At 55.7% G+C, this 27073-nt stretch overlaps 9 protein-coding genes across 9 annotated transcripts; 4 read left to right on the top strand and 5 right to left on the bottom strand.

Moving 5' to 3' along the window:
• Window positions 1-227: 227 nt before the first annotated feature.
• On the top strand, window positions 228-949 carry B0T26DRAFT_655656 (uncharacterized protein; the record flags this gene model as incomplete). The annotated part of the gene is made up of 2 exons (XM_060438641.1): window positions 228-334; window positions 424-949. 2 exons carry the CDS (start codon window positions 228-230, stop codon window positions 947-949), a joined length of 633 nt encoding a protein of 210 aa, XP_060291550.1.
• Window positions 950-1611: 662 nt separating this feature from the next.
• Window positions 1612-3090, bottom strand: B0T26DRAFT_755956 (uncharacterized protein; the record flags this gene model as incomplete). The annotated part of the gene is made up of 1 exon (XM_060446029.1): window positions 1612-3090. The coding sequence occupies one exon, from the start codon at window positions 3088-3090 to the stop codon at window positions 1612-1614; it is 1479 nt and encodes a 492-aa protein (XP_060291549.1).
• Window positions 3091-9688: 6598 nt separating this feature from the next.
• On the top strand, window positions 9689-12936 carry B0T26DRAFT_743705 (ras guanine nucleotide exchange factor domain-containing protein; the record flags this gene model as incomplete). The annotated part of the gene is made up of 5 exons (XM_060444297.1): window positions 9689-10108; window positions 10260-10578; window positions 10640-10840; window positions 10919-12750; window positions 12844-12936. 5 exons carry the CDS (start codon window positions 9689-9691, stop codon window positions 12934-12936), a joined length of 2865 nt encoding a protein of 954 aa, XP_060291548.1.
• Window positions 12937-14212: 1276 nt separating this feature from the next.
• B0T26DRAFT_656840 (voltage-dependent anion channel) lies at window positions 14213-15981 on the bottom strand (the record flags this gene model as incomplete). Its single annotated transcript, XM_060438741.1, has 8 exons — window positions 14213-14356; window positions 14483-14610; window positions 14676-14783; window positions 14861-15162; window positions 15219-15381; window positions 15532-15705; window positions 15815-15848; window positions 15913-15981. The coding sequence occupies 8 exons, from the start codon at window positions 15979-15981 to the stop codon at window positions 14213-14215; spliced, it is 1122 nt and encodes a 373-aa protein (XP_060291547.1).
• A 2269-nt stretch (window positions 15982-18250) lies between these two features.
• B0T26DRAFT_743703 (phosphoribosyltransferase-like protein) lies at window positions 18251-19998 on the bottom strand (the record flags this gene model as incomplete). The annotated part of the gene is made up of 4 exons (XM_060444296.1): window positions 18251-18634; window positions 18682-18863; window positions 19048-19077; window positions 19233-19998. The coding sequence occupies 4 exons, from the start codon at window positions 19996-19998 to the stop codon at window positions 18251-18253; spliced, it is 1362 nt and encodes a 453-aa protein (XP_060291546.1).
• Window positions 19999-21260: 1262 nt separating this feature from the next.
• B0T26DRAFT_656068 (RNA polymerase Rpb4-domain-containing protein) lies at window positions 21261-21812 on the top strand (the record flags this gene model as incomplete). Its single annotated transcript, XM_060438682.1, has 2 exons — window positions 21261-21392; window positions 21462-21812. The coding sequence occupies 2 exons, from the start codon at window positions 21261-21263 to the stop codon at window positions 21810-21812; spliced, it is 483 nt and encodes a 160-aa protein (XP_060291545.1).
• Window positions 21813-21829: 17 nt separating this feature from the next.
• On the bottom strand, window positions 21830-22604 carry B0T26DRAFT_743700 (P-loop containing nucleoside triphosphate hydrolase protein; the record flags this gene model as incomplete). Its single annotated transcript, XM_060444295.1, has 3 exons — window positions 21830-22111; window positions 22193-22418; window positions 22537-22604. 3 exons carry the CDS (start codon window positions 22602-22604, stop codon window positions 21830-21832), a joined length of 576 nt encoding a protein of 191 aa, XP_060291544.1.
• Window positions 22605-23382: 778 nt separating this feature from the next.
• On the top strand, window positions 23383-25224 carry B0T26DRAFT_655914 (pseudouridine synthase; the record flags this gene model as incomplete). The annotated part of the gene is made up of 2 exons (XM_060438670.1): window positions 23383-23556; window positions 23605-25224. 2 exons carry the CDS (start codon window positions 23383-23385, stop codon window positions 25222-25224), a joined length of 1794 nt encoding a protein of 597 aa, XP_060291543.1.
• A 203-nt stretch (window positions 25225-25427) lies between these two features.
• B0T26DRAFT_615070 (GPI-GlcNAc transferase complex, PIG-H component-domain-containing protein) lies at window positions 25428-26294 on the bottom strand (the record flags this gene model as incomplete). The annotated part of the gene is made up of 2 exons (XM_060435969.1): window positions 25428-25701; window positions 25804-26294. Coding segments are annotated over 2 exons (765 nt in total), but the record flags the coding sequence as incomplete, so codon positions are not given.
• Between the last annotated feature and the right edge of the window lie 779 nt (window positions 26295-27073).

Raw genomic sequence — 27073 nt, 5'->3', positions numbered from 1 at the left:
AAGAGTCACTGCTGCTTTCCTGGTATTCGAGGTATAACATTATCATCATTATGAGCTTGACACAGGAGGGCGATATGGGTGCCGTGCTTTCACAGGCGCACATCGGCGACGTGCCGCAGCTATTTGCTGAGATTCCGTCTTCGCAATCCTCACTCGCCGCTGACAACGCCTCCTATGCGTCCAGCGTAACCCTTCTAGATTCCACATCCCTAGAGCCGCTTAGCACCATGGCTACTCCGCCACCCAGCGAGCCGAAAGCAGCCGCGGCCCGCCTATGCGGCGTATGCGAGAAGGAGCCAGGCAAATACAAATGCCCGCGCTGCACCATGCCATAGTAAGCACCCCCCGCGTGGTTTCACTTGCACCTCACAATATCCATATTCAGAACAGGCAAAGGTCTTACTTGAGAACCCAATTGTTTAGCTGCTCGGTCGCCTGCAACCGTACCCACAAAGAAAACCACCCGCCTGACGAGCCAAAGATCAAACTAGAGCCAGAGCCGCCTAGCCGCCTCCGCGGCGAGAACAGAGACGGGGAAGACAAACACCCCCTCAGAGGGATACTCGAGTATCAAGCCGATATGCAGCGGCTTTTTCACAAGTACCCCGGCCTCGATGAGGAGCTCGATCGGCTCCAGCGCACGACCCTGCCGCCGAGCCCCACCGCTAATGGCGGCGGCGGCGGACTGCTGCCGTTTAAGATGCACCAGCAGCCGATGTGGTCGCGCGACATAGGTCTACGGCGGGGCGTCGAGGCGCTGCGAAAAGCGAGATGCAACCCGAGCTCACTCGGTGATGGGGTCCGCGAGTTCTGCGACCTCATACTGTTTGCGCTCGTGAACGAGGCACGGGAGACGAACGCCACGGAGCTGGTCCGCCAGGACGTCGCCGCCGAGGAGGCTAAGATAGTCGAGCGCTTGCTGAGAGAGGAGATAGAGAAAGATCGATAGGGCGACTACATTCAAATCCTCATACCCACCCGCCACGGCATGCTTCTCTATATCGAGACCGACAGCGAAGACGGGTAGCCGCGCTGCGATCCTCTCAGCTCAGTGAGTCCTCCCTCTCCAATCACCTTCGCTCAACACGGCCTATGTTTGGCCTTGCGCCCATACAACCCCCTAATAAAATACGGCGCCCCTGATTCACCATAAACCTTCACATCCCAACCCATTCGCGCCCCTCAATACCGCCATTGAGCAAACACGGTTCCTAGTTGAACGCAGGAGGGCTCTCCTGAAGGCACTTGCACATTATATATCCCGCTGGCCTGTTCCCTACCCACCTAGGGACAAGAAAGGCGGGCTTTATATACGGGAAGGGTTTTCAAAAGTCCTTTCTCTGGTGTGGTGGATACACGGGGTAGACAGTTATTAGGGGCAAAGTGAAGCGTGAGGCATTATCATTTGAGATTATGGTAGTAGCTGTACGTATGTCTATGTATACATGCCAACAAGGTACGAAACAGCTTTCCCAACCCCCCCTTCTTCCCCCGATTTTGGACTGGTTTATATATATAGTTGTGTGGGGGATGGATATTCGAGTATCGATATGTATGTGTGTGTGTGTGTGTGTGTGTGTTTATGTATGTCTGTGTTAGTCTGTCTATCGGCTAACGTTTGAACTTTGCAAAGAAGCTAGATTTCGGAGATCTCAGTTGCGTCGTTGACGTCGTCGTCGTCGCGGTCGTGGCGAGGGCAGTAGTAGCAGCGGAAATGGTACTGTTCTTCTCTTGTGCGGGTGATGATTTTGCCGGGCTCCCTCTCTGTGTCTTTACTTGGCTCACGGCCGTTGGCGCTGTCGCTGTCGCAGACGGCGACGGCGGTTGCGGCCCCCCCTTGCCGCTGCCGCTTCCCAAGCGTCCCCGCATCCCCCACAGCGAGTCGGCCTTGCGCAGCAGGGGCGTCAGCAGCAGCTTCGGCCGCGTCTTGGACCCCTCGTCGCTCTGCGTCCAGTCGACGCGGTGCTCGTGCGCGGGAAACTGCCCCAGCTGCGGCTCGTCATCGGGCGGCGTCTCGTCCGACACGGCGTCCACCACGGCGGCGTCAAGCATCAGCACCGACCGCCGGCTCCCCGTGCCGGCCCCGTCGCCGCCGTCGGCCAGCAGCTCGATCACGGCCGTGCCGCCCATGTTGTTCCTCCTCGCGTTGTTGTTGGCGCCGCCGGCGAGTGACTGCGGCTGCGACTGCGAGTGCTGGTGGCGGTGGTGGTGCTTCCTGCCGCTGCTGCCCTCGGGCGCGATTCGAGACAGCTCCCCCTCGAACGTGTGCCGGTTGCGCAGCGCCTCGTCCCGCCGCTGCTCCTGCTCCAGCTGCGCCGCCTCCTCAAGCGTGCGCGTGCGCTGGAACTGGTTCCGGTCCAGCACCCGGTCGCGCTGCGTCTGGCTGTGCTTTAGGGCCCGGTTCAGCTCGGACGGCATCAGGGGGTCGCTGCCGCCGCCGCCGCCGCCTCCGGTTGCCGTCGTCTCCGGGGCCACTGCCCGTATCGTCCGCTGCCCGTCCATGTGGAATTTGAGTGCCCGACCCGACAGCTGGTGCACGCCGCTGTTCTCCCGCATCACTTCCACCGTCGTTGTCCGGGCGAACTGCTTGGCCGCCTCTCGAGGCACGTGGTGGTACTCGGGGGTCTCGCCGGCAGCCGCGGCGTCGGAGAACTGGCCGACATCAGCCACCTGTGATTTTCGCTTGGCGGCCTGAGACTGCCTCAGATCAGAGATGAGGTTGGTTGGCGGCGGAGCCTCTGCCGGCTGCTTGTGCTGCTGCTGCGTGGCCGTTGCTCCGTCGGATGACCGTCCGGCGTCGTGTCTCGTCGTGCCTCCCGACCCGTCTCGCCGCGATGACGATACCGCTGCCTCGGCGCGTGCCCGGCGTTTCCGCTCGGCGTGCGCCTTCTGCTCGGCCAGCACCACGTACAGCCGCCGGGACAGCTCGTCGGCGTCGAAGTGGGCCTGCGCTGCCGCCGCCCGGCCCCCCCGCGGCTTCGACGTCTCTGCTGGGCCTCCGCCTCGTCCTGGGGTTGCTGCTGTCCGCGGCTTTTCGCCTAGCGGCAGCAGTAGCTGAATGGCTGGGGCATGTTCCCTGCCGGAGCCCATTATGTATTGCATTCCTCGGTGGCTCTTGCCGGTGAAGGAATGATTGTTTCCCCCGGCGGGATTTCCTTTTCGGGTAGGGAGGGGGGGAAACTGGCTGTGCGAGGGCAGTGTTGGCTTTGGTCGTGGCTGTGAATTGAGCCCCGTATCCTGAGGAGAGTGGGCGAGTGTGTGTGTGTGTGTGTGTGAGGAAATATGGAGGAAGCAAAGTCCGGGTCTGTGGAGACAGGAGCGAGAGGGGAACTGGTGACGCCTTGATTTTTGTTCTCTTTTTTTTGCTGAAACACAATTTGTATCTCCCTCACTTCTCTTGCTTGCCCGCGTATGTTTGCTCTCTCTCGGCCTTCCTGTTCGGCGGGGGTGGCAGTCCGTCCCTTTTTGGCTCCGCCTCGGCGCACGTTGCAACTTTGGCGTCGTATTTGTCTTTTGCGCTTCCTGCTTTTCTAAGCCGAGGGTTCTTGTTTTGGACACAAACCCAACTCTCTCTCTCTCACTCCCTCCCACTCACCAGAGGTGCAGTACTGTGCATACAGTACACACCACACGCGCAGCCAGCAGCCGACATACACTAGATAGACCTGAGCTGAGATGTTGACTCAGACTAAAAAGTGCCCAATGTAGTATTCGGCTTTGAGCGGTGGGGAAGTCAGGAAGTAAAAAAAACAGCGAGAGAGAGACTTGGAGAAACGCCACTTGCAAGATCGCGGAGAGTGTCGTTTCCCTGGCCTTTTTGCTCTTTTCACAATCCAGCTGCGATCAATCCGTGATTTCCTCCTTCGTAGCGTGAGAGTAGGAAAAGGAGAGGGGCGGGATATTAATGATACGTTTTTTGCATTTTTTGCAGGATGCCTTATTCTCTCTCTCGCAGAAATGCATTTTTGTACAGTACATATGACCACTTGGCCCAGCTGCCAAAGCTCCAAAGCTCCGAAGCTCGCCAATACTTCCAAATTCCACTAACACCTAACAAGAACCACAAATTGGGGACCTCCTCCAGAGTCTAGACAGCTCCCCCACCCCCGTGCCCCGGGACTAGCCAACCTACCTGGGCAACTCTAACTAACCTTGGATCACCTACCAGAGTGAAGCTAGGGAGCTAAACAGGAATGCAAAAGCCAACGTAGTAGTGGCCGGGTTTATTTTGGCTTTTCCTCGGGCCCGTCAGTCGCAGAACGCAAGGTTGAAATTTCACCTTAAACCAGCACGCTAATTAGAGAGGACCGCGGCGGACAATCGAGGCGGACAACCGAGCCTATTGACGCTACGTATACGTGCAATCAAATCCCTGAATGCTTGTTAGCGGGGGACTTTCCAATATTTGAAAGGCTTCAATTTCTTACGGCTCGCCCTATAGGTTTTCCGCCGATAGGCCTTTCTCTTCCCCACAATACCTATGGCTTTTCCTGGCCGGTTTATTTGCTGTGCTATGGCATTTATTCTGCCCAAGTATGCACCACGCCAACAAACATTCAGGGATTAGAGTGTACATGATTCTACAGCTGATTCGGAAAGGGAGAAAAAAAGAAATTCATGGAAATCAACATATAATTCAATATCTATGCAGACGGCCTCCAAACTAAACTCGATTTGCAGGGGGGGATTGGGGGGGCAAAAGAGCGGGGAAGCTGATCAGACGTCCGGATGGAGAATTGGAAAAAGAACCTAGGAAAATGCCAATAACCCACTTGAGTAGTAGCTCGCAATGCCGGGCGCTACCCTCCGACAATTGGATTTGTATGTCTCTCTCTGCGTGTCCTGAGAGTCTATTCCTGTCTCTCTTTGTCCGCTTGGCTTTTTTCCCAGACAGACTAACGTAGGGCCAGAGGCAGTTAGCTGTCTCATCGGCGAGACATGCGAGGGCCAGGCCGCTTGCTTCCGCTGACTGAAACCCTTTTGTTTTGTTTTGTGCTTCTCTGTACCTGGTACTATAGACTCTTATGGGCGTATTCACCTTTTGAGATGGAATCGCTACAGGAGGCTGCCCGCGCCCTAAGCGCCGTTGGACCTAAACAGTACCAAGTGTGCCTACCGGCCGCCCGCACTTGATATTGTCACGAGACGAAACGAAACGAAACAAAACGTAAGGGATCGGCGGACCTGTTTTTTTTTTGGGGCCGCCCTCGAGCAGCAAAGTGATTCCCTCGACCGCCTCGATGCACAGGCAAGGCACATGATGCACACACGACAGAATGCATGTCTCTAGCTTGCTTCCTTGCCAGGTGGGGCTCATAGGACCGCCTGCCTGCATGCCTACCTACTTACCCATTGGAGGTGGTTGACCGGCGTTGCGCACGGAATATAAACGGAGTAGGCGTGTCGAGAGAAGGAAGAGGGGAGTAGGGTGTGGAGACATGCTACCATCCGGTTGCAATGCCGGCCGGGCGACGACTGAATACGTCCCGCTACGGACGCAAAGTGTCTGTGAGCGAGGACCCTTTTTCTGTCTGTCTGCAGATGACGAGGGCCGTGGAACACAGGAGTCGCTATGCATCGGATCAGAGTAGCGGGCAGACCAACAAGAGAAAAGTGCAGGAGTAAAACAAGGAAACGTGAATATTACTAAATGTGAACATTACGGGGGGCTATGTGTGTGGTGCGTGGTGCTTCGTACAACATACAACACAATATTGCATTTCGGTATATGGCACTTTTCGCAGACAGCTCTCTTCTCACTCGAAGTTGCCCACTCGGATCCCAAAGTCGCGTGGTGGTGTGGGCACTTTGCCTGCCCTAGTTTTTAGAGTTTGTCCGGGGTCTCCATCTTTCTTGAGCAGCGGGGCGGCGGGGTTTGGCACGTTTTCCTTCGTGCAACTCTTTTCACTCGGGCGCCAACGTCTCACCGAAAAGACCGAAGAGCAAGTTACGAGGACTGTGTAACTTGAAAAATAAAAATTTAAAAAAGCGAAAGGCTGCCCGTCAGCGGCCGTAACTGCGAGGATGCTTGCTGACTACGGTCAATGGCTATATGCCGCCAAGCTTCACGTTGACCGCCACCTGCAGTCAGTCTCTGAGGCCCCGGATCGAATCCGGGGTGCGAGAGTGCGAGAGCGTGTGACGGCCACAGTTTTCCCTGCTGTTGCGGCGATGCCAAGTAGTATTGTTCATGCCTCCTACCTACATAGAGTCAGGCAAGCGAGACGCGGCCAGCCAGCAAACCTCCGCCTACCAAGAAACCCAGTAGTCCGGACTGCCGAATACTATAGCTCGCTACGAAGAACGTAGACATTGGAGCTACCGGGCGTCATGCGTCTGGGTCATGAGGGGCCGCGAGCAGATGCTTACTTTCTAGCTTTCAGCTGCGAACTGGGGTGCGGCAGGGCAACAGCTGAAGAGCCCCCGGCAGGCTGTTTCTTGACAGACTCAGCCGGCCTCGGCCGCTTCGGTTTATCAAGATAAGATTGTCGGGCATCTACAAAGTACATACAGCCTGCACCGAGATGTCTCACGGGTCCTTCCGCATCGCTAGTACGGATACTCCGTACACGGTCTAATACTCCGTAAAAGTCCCGGAACAAAATTGTTTCAGTCAATCAATTCGGCGCCTACGGCCGCCAGCTAAACTGCGTATCTACCTATTTCGTGCTCAAGTGGCTCTGTCTCCCAAAAGATTATAAAGGCCATCCATTCATGCACCGACAGGCCAGAAATCTCATGCTCATTGCCCAGAGCAGCAACAAGTGCTCACCGCCATCTTTCGATCCCACGGCACTATCTGCCTAGTTAGACACGATTCCGACTATCCTGGTTGGAGCGGCTGCCGTCGAAAAGCGAGCTCGCTTTGTTACACCATCGGTCAAGGTTCCCGAAGTACGGATACAACCTCTCCTTCTTTCCACTCTGCAGCCTTCCTTCACAAGTGGCTTCTCAGTCCTGGGACGTCCATCGCAAGGCATCTACACGTGTAGCCGCAAGATGCCTTCTTTGGGTGCAACTACAGACATACCTCGAAGCCCGGTGGTTCTCAGTATCGGGATTTTGCCAGTCGATTGCCTTACTTTACCCCACGTGGTGAATCGCAAGGCCGGCACCGAAGACTGCAGACTGCTGTCCATTTCAAGCTTCGGTGTGTCGTAGGCTTCAACAGAGACAAAGCAATTGGATCAACCGCGCCGGACCCAGAAAAATTACGCTACATATCCCCAGTATAGGCCGCTTCAAGTATTCAATGGCAACAGTATTGCCAAGCAGGGTCAACAATCAACATGGACATCTGTAGTCGGGGGCACAAAGTGAACGTTAGACAACATAGAAGAGTGCAATCTGATCCGCTGGCTGCGTGACCGGAAACCTTGTTTCCCTCCCCATCGTTTAATATTTCCCTAACCCCCCACATGCAAGGATAGGTGCAGCCAATCAATTTGTTCCTTCTACTACCTAAATTTGCGGGCGCAAAGAACAGCCACAATGGCTGCGCTCACAATACTGCTAATCAATTCTGCCCGCACGTGAGCTAGGCTAGGTGCGGGCATGTAAAATGAAGCCGCAGATAGGTACAAAATGCGCTCAAAATCGAAGATGTAGAAAGTTTAAAATCGTCAATTTTAGCTAGTAATACTGCCCCGGCTGCCCTGTATTGTTGCCCTGCCCTAGATTCCACTGCTACGAAGGCACAGGTGCAACTGCCGGCCACGCAGGTCTCTGTGCATGAGGCTGATTTGTATACTGAACTTGCCTAGAGAGGCTATTCACAGTCCCCAAGGTCGGGTAAGCTTGGTGACCGGAAACAGGCGGCGGCGGTAAAATAGGCGTAGCGAAGTTCTGACTGGCTAAAATAGTGCCCGCAGTAGGAATATTCTATCCAGGGCTCTGCGCACGAGAGTCCCAGGCCTGTGAGAAAAGTGGTGGCGGTGGTGGATTCCACTGTTGCGAAGGCTGTATTTGAGGTTGATGACTTGACTGCGAATACTGAGTATACTAGGTAAACCACCCTATCGTAGAACGTGAAAAAGATCAGCCAGCGATGCTTCAAAAAACCCCCCCCCACCCCCCCCCCCCCAAAAAAACGCCAAAGGTGGTGTTTCGAGCGGTGTTGCGAGCGGTGTGTGGGCAATCTTGTGGGCGCAGCCATTGTGGCTGTTCCTCGCGCCCGCAGATTTGGGTGGCGGAAGGAACAGATTGATTGGCTGCACCTATCCTTGCATATTGGGGGGGGAGGGAAATAAAACGATGGAAGGGAAACAAGGTCTCCGCTGCGTGACGGTTGCTTCAGTGGGGGTACGCGGGTGGTTGAGCTGCAGAAACTTGCAGGGCACTCATCACTCATGGCACTTGGGGTCACACCGTCACATACGTATCTTATTCCCACGAGCCTTGACTTCGGACCCCTGTTTGTCTCTCCCGTGCGTGAAGGTGTTAAGGTTCCTCTCTCAAACGTTTAAAAAGTCCCGGAGCAGCGGGCGGCGTCGCTTGTCTGTTGGGAAGGCAGGTTTTACCCGTCCCACTCTGCTGGATTTGAGACTTCGATTTGAGACAACCCTCTCCCAGTTACACGTGCAGAACCCGTCTTCAATCCCAGTCGCCCCCAACCCACTCGCATCCTGCGAACCCTACTAAACCTAAGCTGGCACGATACGGTACTAGCAGCACGGGGTTGAAAGGTGTTCGCGTCAGTGCATAGAAGGCAGGGCATGCTGTACCTGCGCTCACAACGTTAGGCCGAAACGTGGAACGGCTTGCTGGCACCTCACTCTCGCTTGCCTTGCCCGCTAAAATTACCTAACGTGGGCGTGACGGGGGGAGAGTGCACTGCGGGGCATTCCTTCAAGCTGCGCTACTGCCTGTGCTGGGCAGGGGTTTGTGGCGGCGTCCGCTGTGTACGAGCGAACAGCACTGACCACGACGGGGCCAAGCAAGCAAGGAGGCAGCAGAGGGGCCGGTTCAGTCACAGCACAGCAAGTAAATTGCATCCATCGGATTGCCTGAGGGAAAGCCACGAAGCCACTTCAGTCTCAGTCCATCCCCGATCTGCTCGACCTCCCTTCCTGGCGTTCGCTACCCCTGGCTTGTCGAATGCACCCGAAGCCCGATCCCGCCAATCGACCGCGAGAGTCTTTGCTGCCCGGGACTGCCCGCCGCTGTGCCACAGCTTGCCTACCTACCTTGAAAGTTGACTGAGCACCTGGGCTACCCTACGGATACCTACACTACGTACGGATACCTTACGCAGGAGTACGGAGTAGAGGTACAAAGTAGCTTATTAGCTGCCTTACACTGGGTCACTAATCGACCACCGGCAGACAAGAGGCGCGCCAGCGTGGTGTGCATTGGCATCCCCAAGCTTTCCAGCACGTTTTCTGATAACGACGGCGAACGACCCTTGCCTTGTTGCTGCCGGTGCTGGGACTGACTGGTGCTGGTGCCGCCGCCGCCGCCGCCACCACCCTGCTCTGCTCCCTGGGTAGGTACGGATACCACTGGGTCCCAAACCCCTTCCATGCCTTCCTATCTTTCCCTCAAAAGCCTGGCCCGCCTACTAGTTAGTCTAGGAGCAGCAGGGCCACGCCGTTCAGCTTCTTCTCCGTTGTCGAGATCTTTATGATCTTCGCATCGGGCCTGAAGCGGCAGGCTCTTTTGCCCGTCTCGGTGCTGTCATGACCAAACGATGTGGGCACAAACTCATCGCTTCGTTCCAGACCGCTACGGCGCGCAATTGCTTGCGTCCTCCGCCGCCACTTACGCGCCTGGCCCGCGCCTTCGCGACCCGCCAGTCGAGCCCCGTCCTCCGCCGCCGCCCGCTGCCGCTCGCCCGACGTCTCTATCCCTTGTCACGGCTGGAGGCACTTTCTTGCTCGTTGACGACCCCATCCCCCCTCTTCCTACCAAGGTCCCCGCCGCCACCGCCGCCGCCACTTCCAACTTTCGGGACTCGTTTCTGTCCATTCTCGACGACCCCTTCTTCCTCACATTCCACATCCCTGACCAGCCAGGCTCTCTGCAGACGGCCCTCCGTCGCGACGATGAACGGCAGCCGTGGCCGCCGCCTCGCAAAGAATCACTGAGCGAGAAGAATCCAACGCCGTGGGTAGGCACACCTAGTCTCCATATTATAGCGAAACAATTCTGGGACGCCCCTGAACCACTGCAGATATAGCGCGCGCAAAAAGACAGAGGAGGAGAAAACTCGAGAGTAGTACTAGACGTGGAAGTGCTGACCATTGGAACCCCAGTTTGAGCATTCCTTACGCGACATGGATGCCATCAACATCGCAGTTATCGGCGCCGACGGCGTGGGGAAGTCGTCTCTCATACAGCGAGCTTTAAGGTCGCAGCGGCCGCCGAGCCTCGTGACAACAGTGCGCCAGGAGGTCGATGGCAGCTCCTACCAGGTCACCCTTGTTGAGCTTGATCTCGAGGTATTCGATGTGGACCCGGAGCAGCCAATACAGTGGCCGAAACAAGTAGGTGGGCACATGTTGCCCCGTATAGACGGCGCCCTCGTCCTATACGACGTGATAAACAAGGACAGCATCCGTTACCTTCCCCAGGCCATGTGTGAGTTTTCTACTCGGGGCCGGCCTAATTCTCACTGTAGCGTTTCTAATCCCGTGTGTAGCTGTGCTGGCAAACGACTCGCTCCCAACCATTCTCGTAGCTACCAAGTGCGAAACACCTGAAAACTTGCGGCAGCTAGACACAGCAGGCGTCGCGCACGCATTTCCGTCCTGCGCCGGCCACTTTAGAACTTCTTCAAACGTCCCCGGGAGTGCCCGGGAATGTCTCCAAGCCATGCTGAGGGCTGTGGCTGCCCGGAGAGGTAAGACTGCGCTGCATTTGTCGCATTACTTCCGAGTTTGTCTTTATTTTGCGCCGAGGCACGGCTAACCCGAGATAGTGGCGTCGGAAAAGGCAGATGGGCCCGGTACTAGGAGACGGGCCGCCTCGACGGCGAACCTCGATGCCCCCCCAGAGCTGATCAATGGTCGGCCAATAAGCCAACACAGCAAGCACAGCAGGGCGAGCTCTGATTTCTCTCTTTTACGGGGATTCCCGGCCCCCCCAAATGAGGGCTACTACAGAGGACAGGTTTCGAGGTCACCGAGGCTAGAGTATCAAAACTACGCCCCTTACAGTACCCCCAACCTAAACTCAGACGCTCCCAACGAAGGCGCCCCGCAGACAGTGTCTAGTCTGCTGAGGACTCCGGGAATCCGGCTCGATAGTGGGGGAGAGTCGTTCCTGGACATTGAGGAATCGGATTCCGAGTCGTATCGATATTCGGATGACATACCGATATTGCAGCGCAACGATGAGAGCTTCATAGACAGGCCGGTCAAGTCGGCAGGCGTGAGCTTTGACGATCTCGTAGACAGGCTTCTTTCGCAAAGGATGACGAGGTCTGACAGCAATTTTGCCGAAATTTTCCTCTGTCTATATCGCAAATTTGCCGCCCCGTGCGAGCTTCTCGCCGCAATACTTGTGCGGCTGGAACGTGTGAGGAACGACGGGAACATGCATACCCTGATCAGGATTGACGCCCAGATGCGAATGGTTGAAGTAGTGGCAAAATGGGTGTCCCTCTACCCGGGAGATTTTGCACGACCCGCGACGAGGAAAAATCTCGAAGAGCTTATTAGGAATCTCTCGGGAGAGCCGATATTCTATGCTGCCGCACAACAAATGCGCGACCATCTAGAGCAGAAGGTGGTTGAGGATGACGATACAGGGTGGGCCAAATCCGACGACGTCGACGAGAACTGGAGCGGTCCGGCCGATCGGCTTTCGGGCCTGGGTAAGGACGCGGCGGCGGGACGGAAGCAAAGCGAATTCGCCGAGTCGATGGGCTCGTCTCAGCCGGACGAACTGGGCCCGGTTAGCCAGCGACGTCCCTCGCAGGGCTCGGAGCTGTCGGATTTGCACTCGGGCCGCACGCCAGTACGGTTCCAGTTCCACTCGTTCGAGGACTACGACCGCGAGGCTGCCACAATGGTGCCGACCGCGACGCTGCCCTTGAACAAGTTCCGCTACCACATCTTCATGGACATTGATGCAGAGGACATTGCCGACGAGATCACGCGCATAGACTGGGTCATGTTCGGCTCGATCCGCATCCGGGACATGGTACGGCACGTCAGCCTGCCCCTGGACCAGAAGGAGAAGTGCCGCAGCCTCAAGAATATCAACCGGATGGTGGCGCACTTCAACCATGTGGCCAAGTGGGTGTCCAACATGATTCTGATCCGCGACAAGGCCAAGCACCGGGCGCCATGCCTCGAGAAGTTCATGGTGATTGCGAGCAAGCTGCGCCTGCTCAACAACTACAACGGCCTCGCCGCCGTGCTGGCGGGCATCAACGGCACCGCCGTGCACCGTCTGACACAGACGCGGGCGCTCGTGGCGGCCGACGTGCAGAAGCGCTTCGCCCGCCTCGTGCTGCTGATGGGCACGCAAAAGAGCCACTTTGCCTACCGCCTCGCCTGGGAGAACTCGCCGCTGCCGCGCATCCCCTTCATGCCGCTGCACCGCCGCGACCTCGTGTCGGCCGAAGAGGGCAGCATGACCTTTGTCGGCCCCAACGGCGACCGCATCAACTGGAAGAAGTTTGAGGTCCTGGGCGAGGTGCTCCTGCCCATCATGAAAAGCCAGGGCCAGTCGTACCCGAACTTGAACAAGCACGAGGCGAGCCGTGAGTTGATTCTAGATTGCCGTATGTCGACGGACGACGAGGTGCGTCTATTTCTTTTCCTTTTTTTTGGTCTTCATCTACGAGTGTGCCTGTCTGCCCCCTTTTTTACGCTAACCTTTTTTTCCTGCTGCTAGGACATATACCAGCGCAGCCTCCAGGTCGAGTCGGGCTCGGGGAGTGCCGCCGAGTCGAAAAAAAAGTTCCCGTGGCTGCCGAATACAAGGTGATGACCCGTGGCAAGGGCCTGCGGACTGGCGACTGGGAACTGGAACAAGGCATGCTAGATGTCAAGTGTCGAACCCCCGTCCCCGTCTCTTATACCTGGCTCTGGGTTCGTAGTCCACTGTCACCATTGTTGTTGCTGTTGGCGTTCACATTCATCGTCGGTGGCTGCGTGGCTTTCTTCTCTCTTTATATGTTGTATCTTGTTTCACAACTGACAACTGGTATTGGAGCTATGTACGGTTGGCGGTGGCTGGCTGTTTTGTATTCCGGGTGTCGGTGTCGGGATTGGGGGCGGTTTGAATTGAGAAAGCGAGCAGGATACGGATACCACAATACGGTGCGTGCTAGCGAGCGGCAGAGAAAGAGAGTATACATACATACTATGGGTTTGCAAAGCCAAAGATATTCATTCCCCCTGCCCTCCGTTTTTTTGGTGGTCTTTTTTTTCTTAAGATGGCTCTGAGATTTATCTGGACTCGTGGCGGTAATTGTTATTGAGGGCTTGTTGTTTTTTGCATGGGAGTAGAGTAATGATTATTTCATAATATCAAGAAGGTTCTCCAATATGTTGCCAGGCTGGGATTAGACTAGTCTAGACTAGGCTTGGCCCCCTAAGGCGGGAGTAGTTAGTAATGCTGAGTAATCGTGATGGGGAAGATATATATGGAAAGTGTTTTGTTTTCTTTCGTCTACCCCAGGAGCGACCTACACGGCTAGACCGATCACCAAGGTGAAATAAATGGCTTACACGAAGCATCATGCACACACTAAAATTGCCCGCATTTTACATCCAGACTTTTCACTACTAAAAGTCTACATGTGTGTCAACATGACCGAATTCATATTCCCTAGGCAAGCAAACGAGCAATACCACGGGAGAGCCAGACAGCCGAGAGAAAGCTAAAAGACTTGTATCACAGACTAACTGCTATGCTACACCGCAGTATGTGCTATCAATCTCTATGCAACATAATGCATCATCAAGTCGTCCATCATATGTCATGTGCACAACTCGTTCCCGCGGTCGTACTGGGCTTGTTCTCCGCGCTTATGCGGCTCTACTTACTGCATGTCGTCCCACCTCGGCATGCATGCACATGACATGGTGGGACACATCTCAAATCCTTCATCTGCAGGAACAATCTCTCTAGCCTGTCGGACTTCTTAAGCTGTCGGCTCAAGAAAGACGCCTAGTCTCTGTCCTTAGGCCATAATCTTTAGGACTCGGGGTTAGTATTCATATAACATCGAGATTCTGCTTTGAGCCATGAGCGTTACTTACAACTCCTTGTTCCACAGACAGCGTAGCATCTTTGCAAATATCAGGATCCACACCAGGACGATGATAGCTGCAAGGACGCAGCCAAATATCCTGAGGCCGTTGCTATCGAACGCTTTGCCGAGCTGCTCCGTGGCAGTTATCTGAACGATAGAAAACATCATCGTTAGTCTTGGTACGAATTTATGGCATCAAGCTGCAGCAACACTAGCAACGGAAAGCCAATTACTGGTTCCACGTGTGCACGCAGACGAGAGATGCGTACTCACCAATGCCGTGTTGGGAAAGACAAACGAGAACCACGTCATCTGAAACGAAATCTTTTTTCTATGCTCTGCAAAGATGTATTTCCAGAGCGAACCCACCGATACGAGGAAGAACCAGATGCTGAGCCCCCCTTTTGCAGAGTGTATTTGATTAACCAATGTTATGAATAGTAGCACATAAAAGTTCTTGACTTACACAGCCAAAGGCCGACCATGTACGACAGGAGCCTGAGGATGTAGATGGCATGCTCGGTTCCCATGAAGTTAACAGGCAAGATGTCGGCTGTCTGGCTGCCAAGCTGGACTGGAGTGTCGCGATTACATCAGCCAAGTGCCAAAAAGGGGTAAGGAGGTGTGGTGACACAAAACAGACAAACTCACCTAAGCCGGCTGCTGTGAAACCAGGCGGACCAATAGAGATGAAGACGCCAGGTCGCTGGTTGTCGCGCGGTAGTTTTTGCGTCATGAGGCGATACAGGAAGGCGGCGCACACCATGAAGCTTATCAAGAAGCCCGTCCCCTGAGCCGTCACAACAGCCATGGCAATGGCGACAGGGTTGATGGACTTGAGCCGCCCAGAGCTGCTGGCAGCGGCAATCAGGTTGGCGCCGAAGGGGGCCGTTAGGAGGAGCGGGTATGCAGGAAATACCCATACTGGAGTCATAGTATGAATGGGGAAGACCCTATTCGTGCCGTGTTAGTAACCGGTGCTGGGCTCTATCGTACTCTGTAAACCTACTGAGTTGACCATAGAGTCAAGTATAGTCCGGCACTGATTACTGTGCTTGCACTGACGTAAATCCAAAACAAGGCTCCCATAGTCTCGAGAAGCCAGGGGCCAACGTTGGGAATGCCGTATTGGCATATGGTAATGAAGATGGTTGCAGTTCTTGCGACGTCAGCTCCAGGACATGATCATCTCCAGATAGCAGTGTGCGGGCAAGATCTTACGAGACAATCTGTAATTTTGGAATTTGTTCTCGGTTAGTTCACTTCTCCTCTGATATCAGCTCTCAAGATAGGGGGGCGGGCAGATGCTAGATGCTTAAAACTCACCACTGCTGGTACGAAAAGCGACTCCATCTGGTCGGTGAAGGAGCTCCTGAAGCTGCCCGGCCGCCAGCAGAAGCGGAGTGTGATCAGGATGCAATTCATGGCGAAGAGGCAGAGGTTGAGGAAGAAGAAACCGAGACCGACGCCTGTCAACCAGCGGGACTGGTAGGGAACTGCATCCAGACGGCAGGAGAGGCCTAGGTGAGCAAAAGCCATAGTCAAAGGTAACTTAGAATCGCACTTGCATGGGCTTGTTTTGATCTGGGCCACAGGTCTACTTACTTGAATGCATGACATTCGCGACACCGCCCGTTGCCTTTTTTCCGTAGGGAGAGAATGTCAGTATAGGATCTTTGGAGGCATATTAGACAGCTGCATACCATAGTCATTGTGAACCAAGTCCATCGATAACATCCTATGCGATCACGGATACCGACGCTCGTGGTCATTTGGCGGGCTCTGGAGACGAGTCCATCAATGCTGTCTGGGGACGATGGGTGCAATTCGCATGCTGGGGTTTGCGCTGCGGCATAACGATTTTCTGTGGATCCCTCCCGACCGGGACTGCCGGAGCTTGACGACGTCGAAGATGGCAGGCTACTATTGCTCTCATCTTCAGGGGATTCGTATCCACTCGTCGCGGACCGTTGTGGCCGGGACGGCGGTGGGGCCCGCGTTAAACGAGCCGGAGGAGGCACCGGGGATGAGGGCGGCGAGTGCGGCGATGGCCGGGCGCTGCCGTTTACATGTTGACTTACAGCGTCCAATCCGCCGTCACGTTGGGCCATTGATGGGGAGGAACCGCGCGGCAGATCATGAAGGCGCACAAGACGAAGGAGCCGCGGGGATCGGCGTCGAGCCACTCGAGGATGGTCAAGAGACTAGCCGGAGTCGTGATGAAGGATATGAGTTCGATAATTGTGCTCGACAAGCGGTCTGCTGCTGTCATCAGCAGCCCCGTCGACATGGTGCCAAGATAGCTCCCTGTCGCTGTTGGGGGGCTGCTATATAGGTAGTAGGAACCATGCAAAGGTAATTAATTAGCAGCAGCTAGGTACCGAGTCCTTAGGACCCGACATTGGGCAGGCGTTTGATAAGGTATCGTTAGGTTAGCGGCAGCTGGTTTCTAGCTTGTCAATGGATCGACTCTGCCCGACCCCGAAGTGCGCCGCCGGCCACCTTGCGGGGTCCCCTAGCGATGATGCAACCAAGCGAGTCCGATCGCTCCTCTCCGACGACCAGCGCGGGCTCATTCACTGTAAAACTCCCAGGAGACCGGACCACCGAGATGGGATGGCCAAGGAAAATGGGGACAGGGGTGCAAGTATTTTAGGGGAGAGTCATATGAGGTGGCTATCGTGTCACTGTCTGTGTTTGGGGAACAATAGCAAGTTCTACCTTGTGTCTGCTGTTTAATTTCAGGCACTCGCCTGTCCCTTCCCCTAATTTTCTCACTCAAAACACTGACTCCGTAGCTTGAGCCTACCCGCAAAGGAAGTCGCGGCCGCTTCCCCCCACCATCCCCGCGGAAAAGGACAAGGAAAAGGGGAAAATGGAAAGTATCATCATTTTCAAGCCAGATGACCGGCCGGACTCTTCCCTGCTACGACAGCAAAACACACTAGCCAAACGACTTGTACTAGTCCTAGCCCGTTCCCGGATGTCTGATGCCGACGAGGGTGTGGAGAGAGGGAGAGAGACAGAGAGGAAAGGGATTGCACGCAGAGTGAGAGTCACAATGTCATTTCTGTTTGCGATTTTCAACGAGGCAACAATATTGAATTCCGACGATAGTACTAGTATAAGTCTATTTATTAGTCAATACGTTCACGACTCCTTTGGATTTGCGTTGTATATATACGTCATAGGTCCCTTAGGCAGACAGACACGCAAGCAATCCTACCCAAGTGACATGCACAGATACCAATAATAGAAACTGCAAACTAACACAAGAGAGGCGGATTACTTCAGCGTGAGCTCTATTTCTGTTCTATAAAGTTTGTCAACTTTCCTTTCTCGTTAATATCTGTCAACGTGGGAAAGACGGAGACGGAGAGGGGGGCATCGCTGCTGGCGACAGCCTGCAAGCGTCTCTCTCTCTCTCTCTCTCTCTCTATACGCGTATATATATATATATATATATATATATATATAATCAAGTATATATATATAGATGCGTCTGTGTGTATAGCAAATGTCTCGGTGTGTGTACGCGCAAAAGACTGGATTACGAGACAACCGAATAAAAACATCCCTCTCCTTGCCCAGAAGAAGCAAGACAAAGCAACAAAGCAAGTCTCGTTGAAGGATTGAGATTATTCCGGAAATTTATCAGCAAACAAGCAGCAAACAAGCAGCACGAACAAGACGTGCCATGTCTGCAGCTACGCGTCTGGCCTCGGTCGGTCCTGGGCTTGGAGCCCGCCAAACGCAATTACTGCCCATGCTTCAAAGTCGAGTCGCGCGGGTCTAAAAAAAAGGACGACAAACCACCCATAAGCCTTTCAGGTCTCGCAATATCTAACCCCAGGTCTGCTCATAAAGAACGTATCCGAGTTCCGAACGCCAGTAGGGACCGAATGTCGCGAGCAAAAAGAAACGGTAACAACGTGGCCGCCAATGCAAAATGTCTTTCTTCTTTTCTGGTTTAAATCGAAAAAACTCGAAAACGCCAGATGTGTATGATCGGTAGATGCTTAGTATGCCCGGTATATGCTGTTAGTCCTGGTTGAAGAGCACGCTGATGGATTCACCATGATGGACGCGCCGTATCGCCTCTGCAAAAATGGGCGCGATATCCAACACGTCGAGCTTTGCTCCTAGGCGTGCCTTGTGCTCGGCTTGCGGAACCGAATTGGTCACCACGACTTTGTCCAGAGCCGAAGCATTGATGCGGCTGACGGCATCGTCGCTGAAGACGCCGTGCGTCAGGAGTGCGTAGATCTTGGTGGCGCCTTCCTTCTTGAGAAGCTTGGCAGCTCTCGTGATGGTGTTGCCCGTGTCTACAATATCGTCGATGAGAATGCAAACGCGATCAGATACATTGCCGACTAGTATCATGCTCGCGTTTTGCCGATCAGTGATTCTCGTCGGACGACGTTCCTAAAATCGTGAGTAGTGACCAAGAGGGAAAAGCAGAGAGATATTACCTTGTGGATGAGTGCAAAATCGATTTGCATGCTGTCCGCAATCGCCGTTGCCCGTTTGGCTCCTCCCGCATCGGGGCTGATGATCACGGCGTCCTTGTAGTTGGGGATATTCCGCTGGATATACTGCTGCAGGAGCGGTCGTCCATAAAGGTTGTCGACGGGCACATCAAAAAAACCCTGGACTACACAGTAGACATATGTGTTAGCATCATCCATGCGCTAACATCAACGCATGGACAGATAATCGCGCGAGCACCGTAACAGCCAAGACAGGGCGACAGCTGGCTCAAGAGCTGCTGTCTTTGAGCGGCTCTCATCTTATGCCCAAGCCAAGTAGAATAAACCACAACTTGGATAAACGCATACCTTGAGGGTCGTGCAAATCCATCGTAATGACTAATGCCCCAATGTCAGCGTTTGCATCGTGGAGAAGATGCCCAGTAAGCCGCTACACGTCACACACCGCATTTCAAACGAAATCTGCAGTCACCACCGAATCAATCGGGTTGCGGCGGGATTTTCATGAAAGTGCCCCTTCTCAGATTACGTACCGTGATCGGCGCCAGCACAAGTCATCAAATTTGCCACCAGCGTTCCTGCCTGGGCCACCCACTGTTTGTAGCCCGGCTTTGCCTGGAACGAACTCACCAGCGAAAGGTTCACATAGTCGTGGGTCGTGTAGCTGGCGGGCTTGGGCGTCGTGGGCGTGAGCTCGCGGCTACCGTTAACACCATTTGTGCCGTTGGTGAAAGGGAATCCGTCTCCATTCGTCTTCGCGTTCCCATTGGGTAGTTTGCCAGTAGACTCATTCCCATTGGTCACCGACATCTTCAGTAGCCGATTTGTGATATCGGTACCATTTGCGAGACCTGCGAGGCCTGCGAGACCGGCGCTCTTGGGCATGCCGGGGCCCGGCGTGGGTGGAACGCTGTCGAACGTGTAGTCATTCTTGCTGCCCTCTGACGATGCCTTGAACAATGGTGCTCCGGACTTCTTGTAGGGTAGATCGGGCTGCCTCGAGTATGGAAACAGGGGAAGAACGGCGGTAACACGGCGTGCTGAGCCCGTCTTGCAGGCGGATATCATAATGCACAGATCCATGAAATGGTCGTTGAGCCTGGCGCCATTGCCGCCGAAGCCTGTCTGGATGATGTAGACATCTTTGCCGCGCACCGAGTCCTGTATCTCGCACCGGCTCTCACCCGACGAGAACTTGCCCAGAATGCGATTGCAAGGTGGGAGGCCAAGAGCGCCGCAGACGCTCTCAACCAGGCTCGGATGGGAGTTGCCGCCAAGAACGACAATATTTCGGACCATGCTGGGCAGCTCGGTTTACTGACCGAGCTGAGTTGCAGGTCAAAAAGAGAGGTGCAAGACCCGAGAGGGGGCGACCTGTTGGTGACACCTGTGGGAAGAAACTTTGTCGTAGTATGTATCAGGTGGTAGGAAGCCCCAGAGAATCGGAACCCAGCCAACAACGAGAGGCGCGCGGAAGTGCTCGCACGGCAGCTCTTCTCCAAGACGCGCAACGAGGGGCGGGTAAAGTCTTGAGGCTCTGCCAACACCACTACTCAGCGGTCGCGCAATAGACAGAGGCAATTGGGTGGGCAGTTTGGTCGGCTGGCGCTGCGGTGCGGTGCGCACTGCGATTAGCCGGCAGCGAGGTTCTTCGTCTCGGCGAAGTTTGAGGAGCCAGGCAGGTGCCAATAAAGAATGCCGAGGATAGACGTTGCCAAAAGAGGAGTCGGTGAAACGGAGGCGGGGGAGCCGGCCGAGGGAGAGAGAAGGGAGAAGAGGGAGAGAATAGGAGGATGGGGCGGAAAAAAGATAAAGAATTACAAGGGAACCATCTTGAGTCTGAGCTGGTCCCAGGTGGTTGAGTCGTCAGACGAGGCAAAATGTCTGGATATGTGGGTTGGCGGCTCACCGCGGGGCAAGCCAGGAGAAGGGTTGAAAAAATAACGAAAAAAACTTTTGCGGGCAACCCTGTGGTTCAAGGAACTTGCCTCACAAGCTTTGGATGTCGCCTGGTGCTATAAAATGGTACAAGGTACCTGAAGCGTTCGTTTGAGTAGGATGGTGCGAGATTTTTTTCACCCACAAGCTTGCATTAGGCTGGTCTTAAATGGTGGGGTTGAAACTAACTCTGCTCATTGGCCATGAGCGTTCAATTAGCGGCGCGCGTCGGAGGTGCATGGAGGGGCTCGACTTCGAACTAAGCCGTCGCCCGCGTTTCTCTTCCTGCGAGTCGAGCGAGCTCCTAGACCGGCTAGAGAACTGACTCTGATTCAAGCAGTGCACAGCCTAGACAACGCAAATCACGCTGTTGGGAGAAGGGGGGAAGTAGGAGACAGAAACGTCAGATTGACAGCCCTGCGCTAAAGTTTCAGGTTCCCCGGTCCTGGTTGGTTTAGGTTTGGTTTCTTCCTTGCTGCCTCAGGGCTCAGCTGGAATGCTGCAAACCGCAAACCGCAGCCCGCAAACGCACTCCGACGCAACCAAAGTTCTAGACTCCAGTTTCGTTCGCACCCTGTACCCAATTATCTCGATTTTGTATTCAACAACGGCCGGCCGACGGGATGAAGATCCTCGAAACGCAGAATGGGCTCCTCTCCAACTACGAGGTCTACCAGCACATTGTCAACCAGCAAACGCGAAACAAGGCCCAGAAGAGACGGGTCCCTGGCAATGTTGCAACACTCATGACCGAGGTAGGAACTCTCTCGCCGAGAGAGCGCTATAATAGGCAAGGAAAAGAGGGGCTAACACGCTGGGAATAGGTCGTAACGTATCTACGTGAGAAGCCAGGTCCGCTAGAAAGGCAAGAGGAGACGCACGCATACAGCCCGTCGTCGGTTTCGCAATTACTGGAGAAGCTCCGCGACGCGAACCTGCGGAGCGAGCTAGCCAAAGGCGAGGTGCTCTCGATCCTCAACCTCCGTCCAACGTCTAGTGCCCTGTTGAGTACGGCAATCGAGGATATGGAAGAGCGCTTTAGCGAGGACGAGCAGAACAAGATTGTCGAGATCATCATAGAGGTACTGGGCCGTGACGAGCCCGCAGCACTTGACGAACGGGATGGCGACGAGCAGGACGGAGACACGATGCAGTCGATTGAGAACGGCGTCTGAGGGCTGCTACAACGCCACTACATGGCGGTGCATCCATCCTCGCTCTGCCCACCCCCCTCAGTGGTGCTTCGGATGGCATTGGCGCAGATATCATCAAAGACCTCGACTAGCAGCTCGCCCGTCACGGCCGAGCATTCCATGTACTTGTCTGCTCTCATCTCCTGGGCGACCTGGTAGGCCTCCTGCGGATAGATGATGCCATTGGGGTCGTCCTCGGACCTTAGGTCTCTCTTGAGGCCGAGGACGAGAAGAGGAGTTGTATCGTTGGATCGGAACGTGGTCCGAACCTCTTTTATCCACTATGTGCAGTGCTGTCAGAAGGACGGCTCTACTATTATCATGCGCAACTCATTCGACAAGCGGATCGATTTAACACGTACCACGCGCTGCAGGTTGATAAGACTGAGTCTTTGGCTTATATCGAAGCAGACGACGACGAGGTCTGGCTGGATGAGCCTCCAGCTCTCGGGGCTAGAGGTGTCGTAGAACTCGAAACGGAACTGTCCCCTGCGAGAGCGGATATCAAAGACGAAGGGCTGGTTCAGATCCCTGAGGAGCCTGATGGGAACAATGCCCTCGAGGTTCTGGCGGCCTTGGCTGATTCTCCTGGCGCGAAGTGTTAGCACGTCGTGTCACGTCGCACATTGCGGTTATATGAGTGACATTTTGTCTAAGGCAGAGGCAGGTAGCATTTTATTAATGCATGTTGCATGTATGTACTAACGATAGAAATGTCGACTTCCCGCATCCCTCATCCCCCAAGAATAGAATTGTGATTGTATTGTCATCCATTGCGGATGCAACTTGACATGGCGCGGAGGGCGGGAATAAAGCACTCTAAGTCGGTGAGGCTTGAGCAGGCATAGAACTGAAAGCGAAGCATATAATACCGCGAATCGCAAACCGCAACCGAGGGGTAACTCGAGCCACAACGGCGGCGTCTACCTCCTTGGTGTCGGGTGTAACCGTCTAGGTTAGGTACACCTCCACCGGGGAAATGCATGTTAGCTTGGTACGTTGCAAACTATTAGTATCTTCGAGGGAAATCTCGCTAATCACTAACTTTGCCACCTTCCTGCGCTAACATGTATTACCCCGGAGGAGATGTAGTCTCGTTATCGATAAGCTCGCATGGCTAGCGCTAGCGCTACCAAAGGAAATCGGGTTCGATGTTTGATTTTTAGTGTGATCCGTGCTCCACAAAACCTTAAAGAGAAGCTGGACTCTGGTTCTGGCTCCTGACCCAGCCAGTTCGTTCATCATTGGGCATTCATTCGTTTGTTTCCGCTGCTGTAGTCCGTAGGCTGCAGCTTTTCTAGGCGCCTGCATACCTTAGGGTGGCAATCGTACTGTGCATACGGTGGATGGTGGATATTTTTTTTTAATCTTTTAGATCAGCCACATGAGTAACGCTGGGCCGGTCTGGAGGCTTCTTCCACGACTGCCTCTGCCTAGCGTCTTTAGAGTTCGCGCGGGGGCTTCTCCTCCTGAGTGTCTGCGTCGATTCGAGCCCCAGGTGCACCAGCCGCTGCAGTGCTCGTCCCGTGCCTTTGGGGCATCTGCGCGCACCATGGCCGCCGAGAGCGAGGCCGAGTACCTCAAATGGACCAAAGACAGCTTGGTCAAGCGCGTACAGTGGCTCGAGGCGCAGCTGATGAAGCAGCCCTCAACAGCGCCAGCGACGGCGAGTGCGAGTGCGACTACTGGAGCTTCAAAACCCGCGGCAAGACCACCACTTCCCTCCGTCCCTGCCGCCGCCGGCCCGCCACGCGTCAAATACATGAATGCCAAGGATAATTGGAAGCTAAAAAAGAAAAGCAAAGCCGACAAGATGCTCGACCCTTCAAAGTACTCGACCCGCCTCGTTGCCATCAAGCTGTCGTACCTTGGCAAGAGCTACAATGGCTTCGAGTTCCAGACGTCGGCCTCGGTGCCGTCCATCGAGGAGGAGCTCTGGAAGGCCATGGTCAAGAGCTGTCTCATCTCGCCCGAAAACCCCGACAAGGTTGACTTTGCCCCCTTTGAGTATTCCAAGTGCGGTCGCACCGACAGGGGTGTGAGCGCCTTTGGCCAGGTCATCAGCATCAGGCTACGCAGTTCGCGGCCGCTGCCCGAGACGGAGCAGGATGAGCTTGTTGTCGCGGAACCGGGCCCAGACGGTAAAGGAGCGGCGGCGGGCGACGCAGAGATAGTCGACGCGGCAGCAGCGGCTGCGGGCGAGTCTGGAGTGCCGCCGAGCGAGGAAGCGGTTGTTGTGCCCAAGCCCGAGTGGGATCCCATCGCCGACGAGATCCAATATTGCAAGGTGCTGAACCGGCTCCTGCCTCCAGACATCCGCGCGCTGGCGTGGGCGCCGACGCTGCCCGAAGACTTCTCGGCTCGGTTCTCCTGCCGGGAGCGCCAGTACCGGTACTACTTCACCCAGCCGTGCTATCTCCCGACACCTTGCGACCCGAAAGCGGTGCCAGGGCCCCCAAAGACGGCCATGAAGGACGGCTGGCTGGACATTGAGGCGATGCGGGCAGCCGCCAGGAAGTTTGAAGGGCTGCACGACTTCCGCAACTTCTGTAAGGTCGACGCCGGGAAGCAGATTACCAACTTCATGCGGCGCGTCTTCGAGGCCGACATTGTCGAGGTTCCCGACGTCGGCTCCGCCTTGCCATTCTTGGACCAGCGCGGCTTCAAGCCCGACGTCCTCCGCGGGGGCGGGGACAATGTCACTGGAAACGTAGTGTACCCCAAGGTCTACTACTTCCACGTCCGCGCGTCAGCCTTCCTCTGGCACCAGATCCGCCACATGGTGGCCATCGTCTTCTGCGTCGGCCAGGGGCTCGAGTCGCCGTCGGTAGTCTCGGATCTCTTGGACGTGCAAAAGAACCTGCGGAGGCCCGACTACGTGCTTGCCGACGAAGTGCCCCTGGTGCTGTGGGACTGCGTCTTCCCGAACCTCGACCACGTGGTGGCGGACCAGACGGAATTCACCGACTCGGTCGGCTGGGTGCGGCTGGGCGAGGACAACCCGTACGACCCGCCGGCGTCGGGCGGCCTGGTGGGCCATCTGTGGTCGGACTGGCGTGAGAAGAAGCTGGACGAGCTCTTGGCCAACCGGCTGCTCGAGTGCGTGGCCGGCAAGTACGACGTGAGCAAGCTCCTGGAGGGTACCCCTGTGAAGGCGTCAACCAGCCAGAAGATCTTTGCCGGCGGGAACAAGGGCAACCCTTGCGGCAGTTACCTGCCGGTGCTCAAGCGGCCGCTGATGCTGGCAGTCGAGGACATCAACGACAAGTGGGCGCAGAGCAAGGGCTTTACCAACTCGGAGGAGCTGTTGAAGACCACCAACTGGCGGACCGCCATCCGCGAGGCGAAGAGAACCGGCAGCATATGGAGCGGCTCCGATGCGAGGAGCAGGTAGCGCTCTCTGCCACGTCTCATCTTTACGACAAGTCAGGGATATGTAGATGCTAATGGAATGCGAGACAATGATGAAAACAGCGGACAAGGAGCAGACGGGTATAGTTTTAATCCAAAAAAAAATTTTCGAAATGAAATATACGTATCATCTACCGTGAACTACCCCTTCTCGCCCGCAGCTGCCTGTCGCATCCCCGTGCCACCACCGCTCCCGCCGCCGTCGGGCTCGTACAGACACCCCCTGACGCCGCGCCACACGGCCTCGACGATGCGCCGAGGCGGCAGCAGGCGCGGGAACACCACCACGACGTCCTCCTCGCCGTCGACTACGACGACCATGCAGTAGCTCACCTCGAAGCCGCGGAAGGCCTCGTTGATTAGCACGTCGCGAATCTTCTCGGTGGGGATGAAGCGCGTCTCGCGCGTCGTCGCCATGGCGCTGCCGCCGCTCCCGCCGCCGCCCAGGCTGCCCTGCGCGCTCCGCGTCCCCAGCGCCAGCTGCAGCAGCCACCCAAAAAACCACCACCACCCGCCGTAGCTGATATCACAATGACCGTCACTGCCGCCGCTGTGGCTAAACGTGCCGTAGCTGCTCGCCGTCTGGATGCCCAGGCCCCGCAGAACCAGCAGGCTCTCCGTCGTGTGGATCCGACCCAGCGCCGCCGCCGCCCACCCCGCCGCCCCGCACACGCCGCCCAGCGCCCACCACGGCCGCAGCACCGGCGCCGCCGCAAGCGCCGCGCACTGCTGCCCCGCCGCCGACGCCAGCAGCCAGTCGAGCCAGCGCTGCAGGAGCAGCGCCACGGCGTCCCACGACGAGAGTGGCAAAAAGGGGGACGATGATGATGATGGTGGTGATGGTGATGGGCTGCTGGGGTTTGAGGAGGGGGAGGGGGACAGCCGCGCGTACGCCGTCAGCACCACGCCCACGACCAGCGCCACGCGCACGCACAGCACGCTGAATAGCGCCACGCGCAGCGGTACTGTGAGTGGCGGGCACGTCGTCACGGTGAACTCAGCTGTCGTGGGCGACGGCCGCCGGATGTACAGGTGTGCGGGGGTTGTGAGGAAGACCATTTTTCTGTTGGTGTCTTGTGTCTTGTGTGTTTGGGTTTCTCTTTCCCCCCCTTTAATATCTGCTTTTTGCTTGTGGTCTGGTCGGTTCGGCTCCGTGAGTGTTTTCCCTACGAGAGCGAGTTTTCGTTTGGCGGGTCCTCTAGCCCTCTTCTTAGCCTGCGCTTCGATTCCGTCTGAGCCCGACTCGGTCTCCTTCGCTGCCTGCTTCCTGAAGCCGGCGTAGATTTGAAGTCAGGTGTGACGGCCGTGCTTGCCCCAAGTTAGGATGTTCGAATATGTAGGCGCCAAGATAGACCGACTGATGTGCGCGGTGGATGACGGCGCGGGACGACGGGGCAGAGCGAGGATCAACCGCGGCGTGGATTTGCGGTACCTAGTCGCACGGAATAATCAATCGCAATTGCAGGCTGTAGCTGCGGGCGTTGGCCAATTCTCTCAAGACATGTTGTTCTCTGGTCGGGGGCAATCGGCGCGCGTTGAGTTGACCGCCATCCTCCTCTTTGCCGACTACAATGGGTTTGTGTTGCAGCTTGCCGGCGAGCTGTCGTTGACAGTCGGAGGTGGTGGTACGTACCGATTGACACAGCTTATCGATAGCCAGCTAAGGCTGCACAGACCCCAACTCTAAAATTTGGCCCCGAGCGCTGAGGGTGCTGGGTGGTATATGGCCCCCATTACCTGCCGTTAACTAACGGCTGTAATGGTCAACTTGGGTATGAAGACACTCGAATTTCTCGATTTGCTCTGTACCGATTTTCTCCTCACCGAGAAAC

Source organism: Lasiosphaeria miniovina (assembly GCF_030549165.1).
Source record: "Lasiosphaeria miniovina strain SMH2392-1A chromosome Unknown B0T26scaffold_7, whole genome shotgun sequence".
NCBI lineage: Eukaryota > Fungi > Ascomycota > Sordariomycetes > Sordariales > Lasiosphaeriaceae > Lasiosphaeria > Lasiosphaeria miniovina.
The sequence above is the reverse complement of the archived record's forward strand: the minus strand, read 5'-3'. Positions and strand labels throughout refer to the sequence as shown.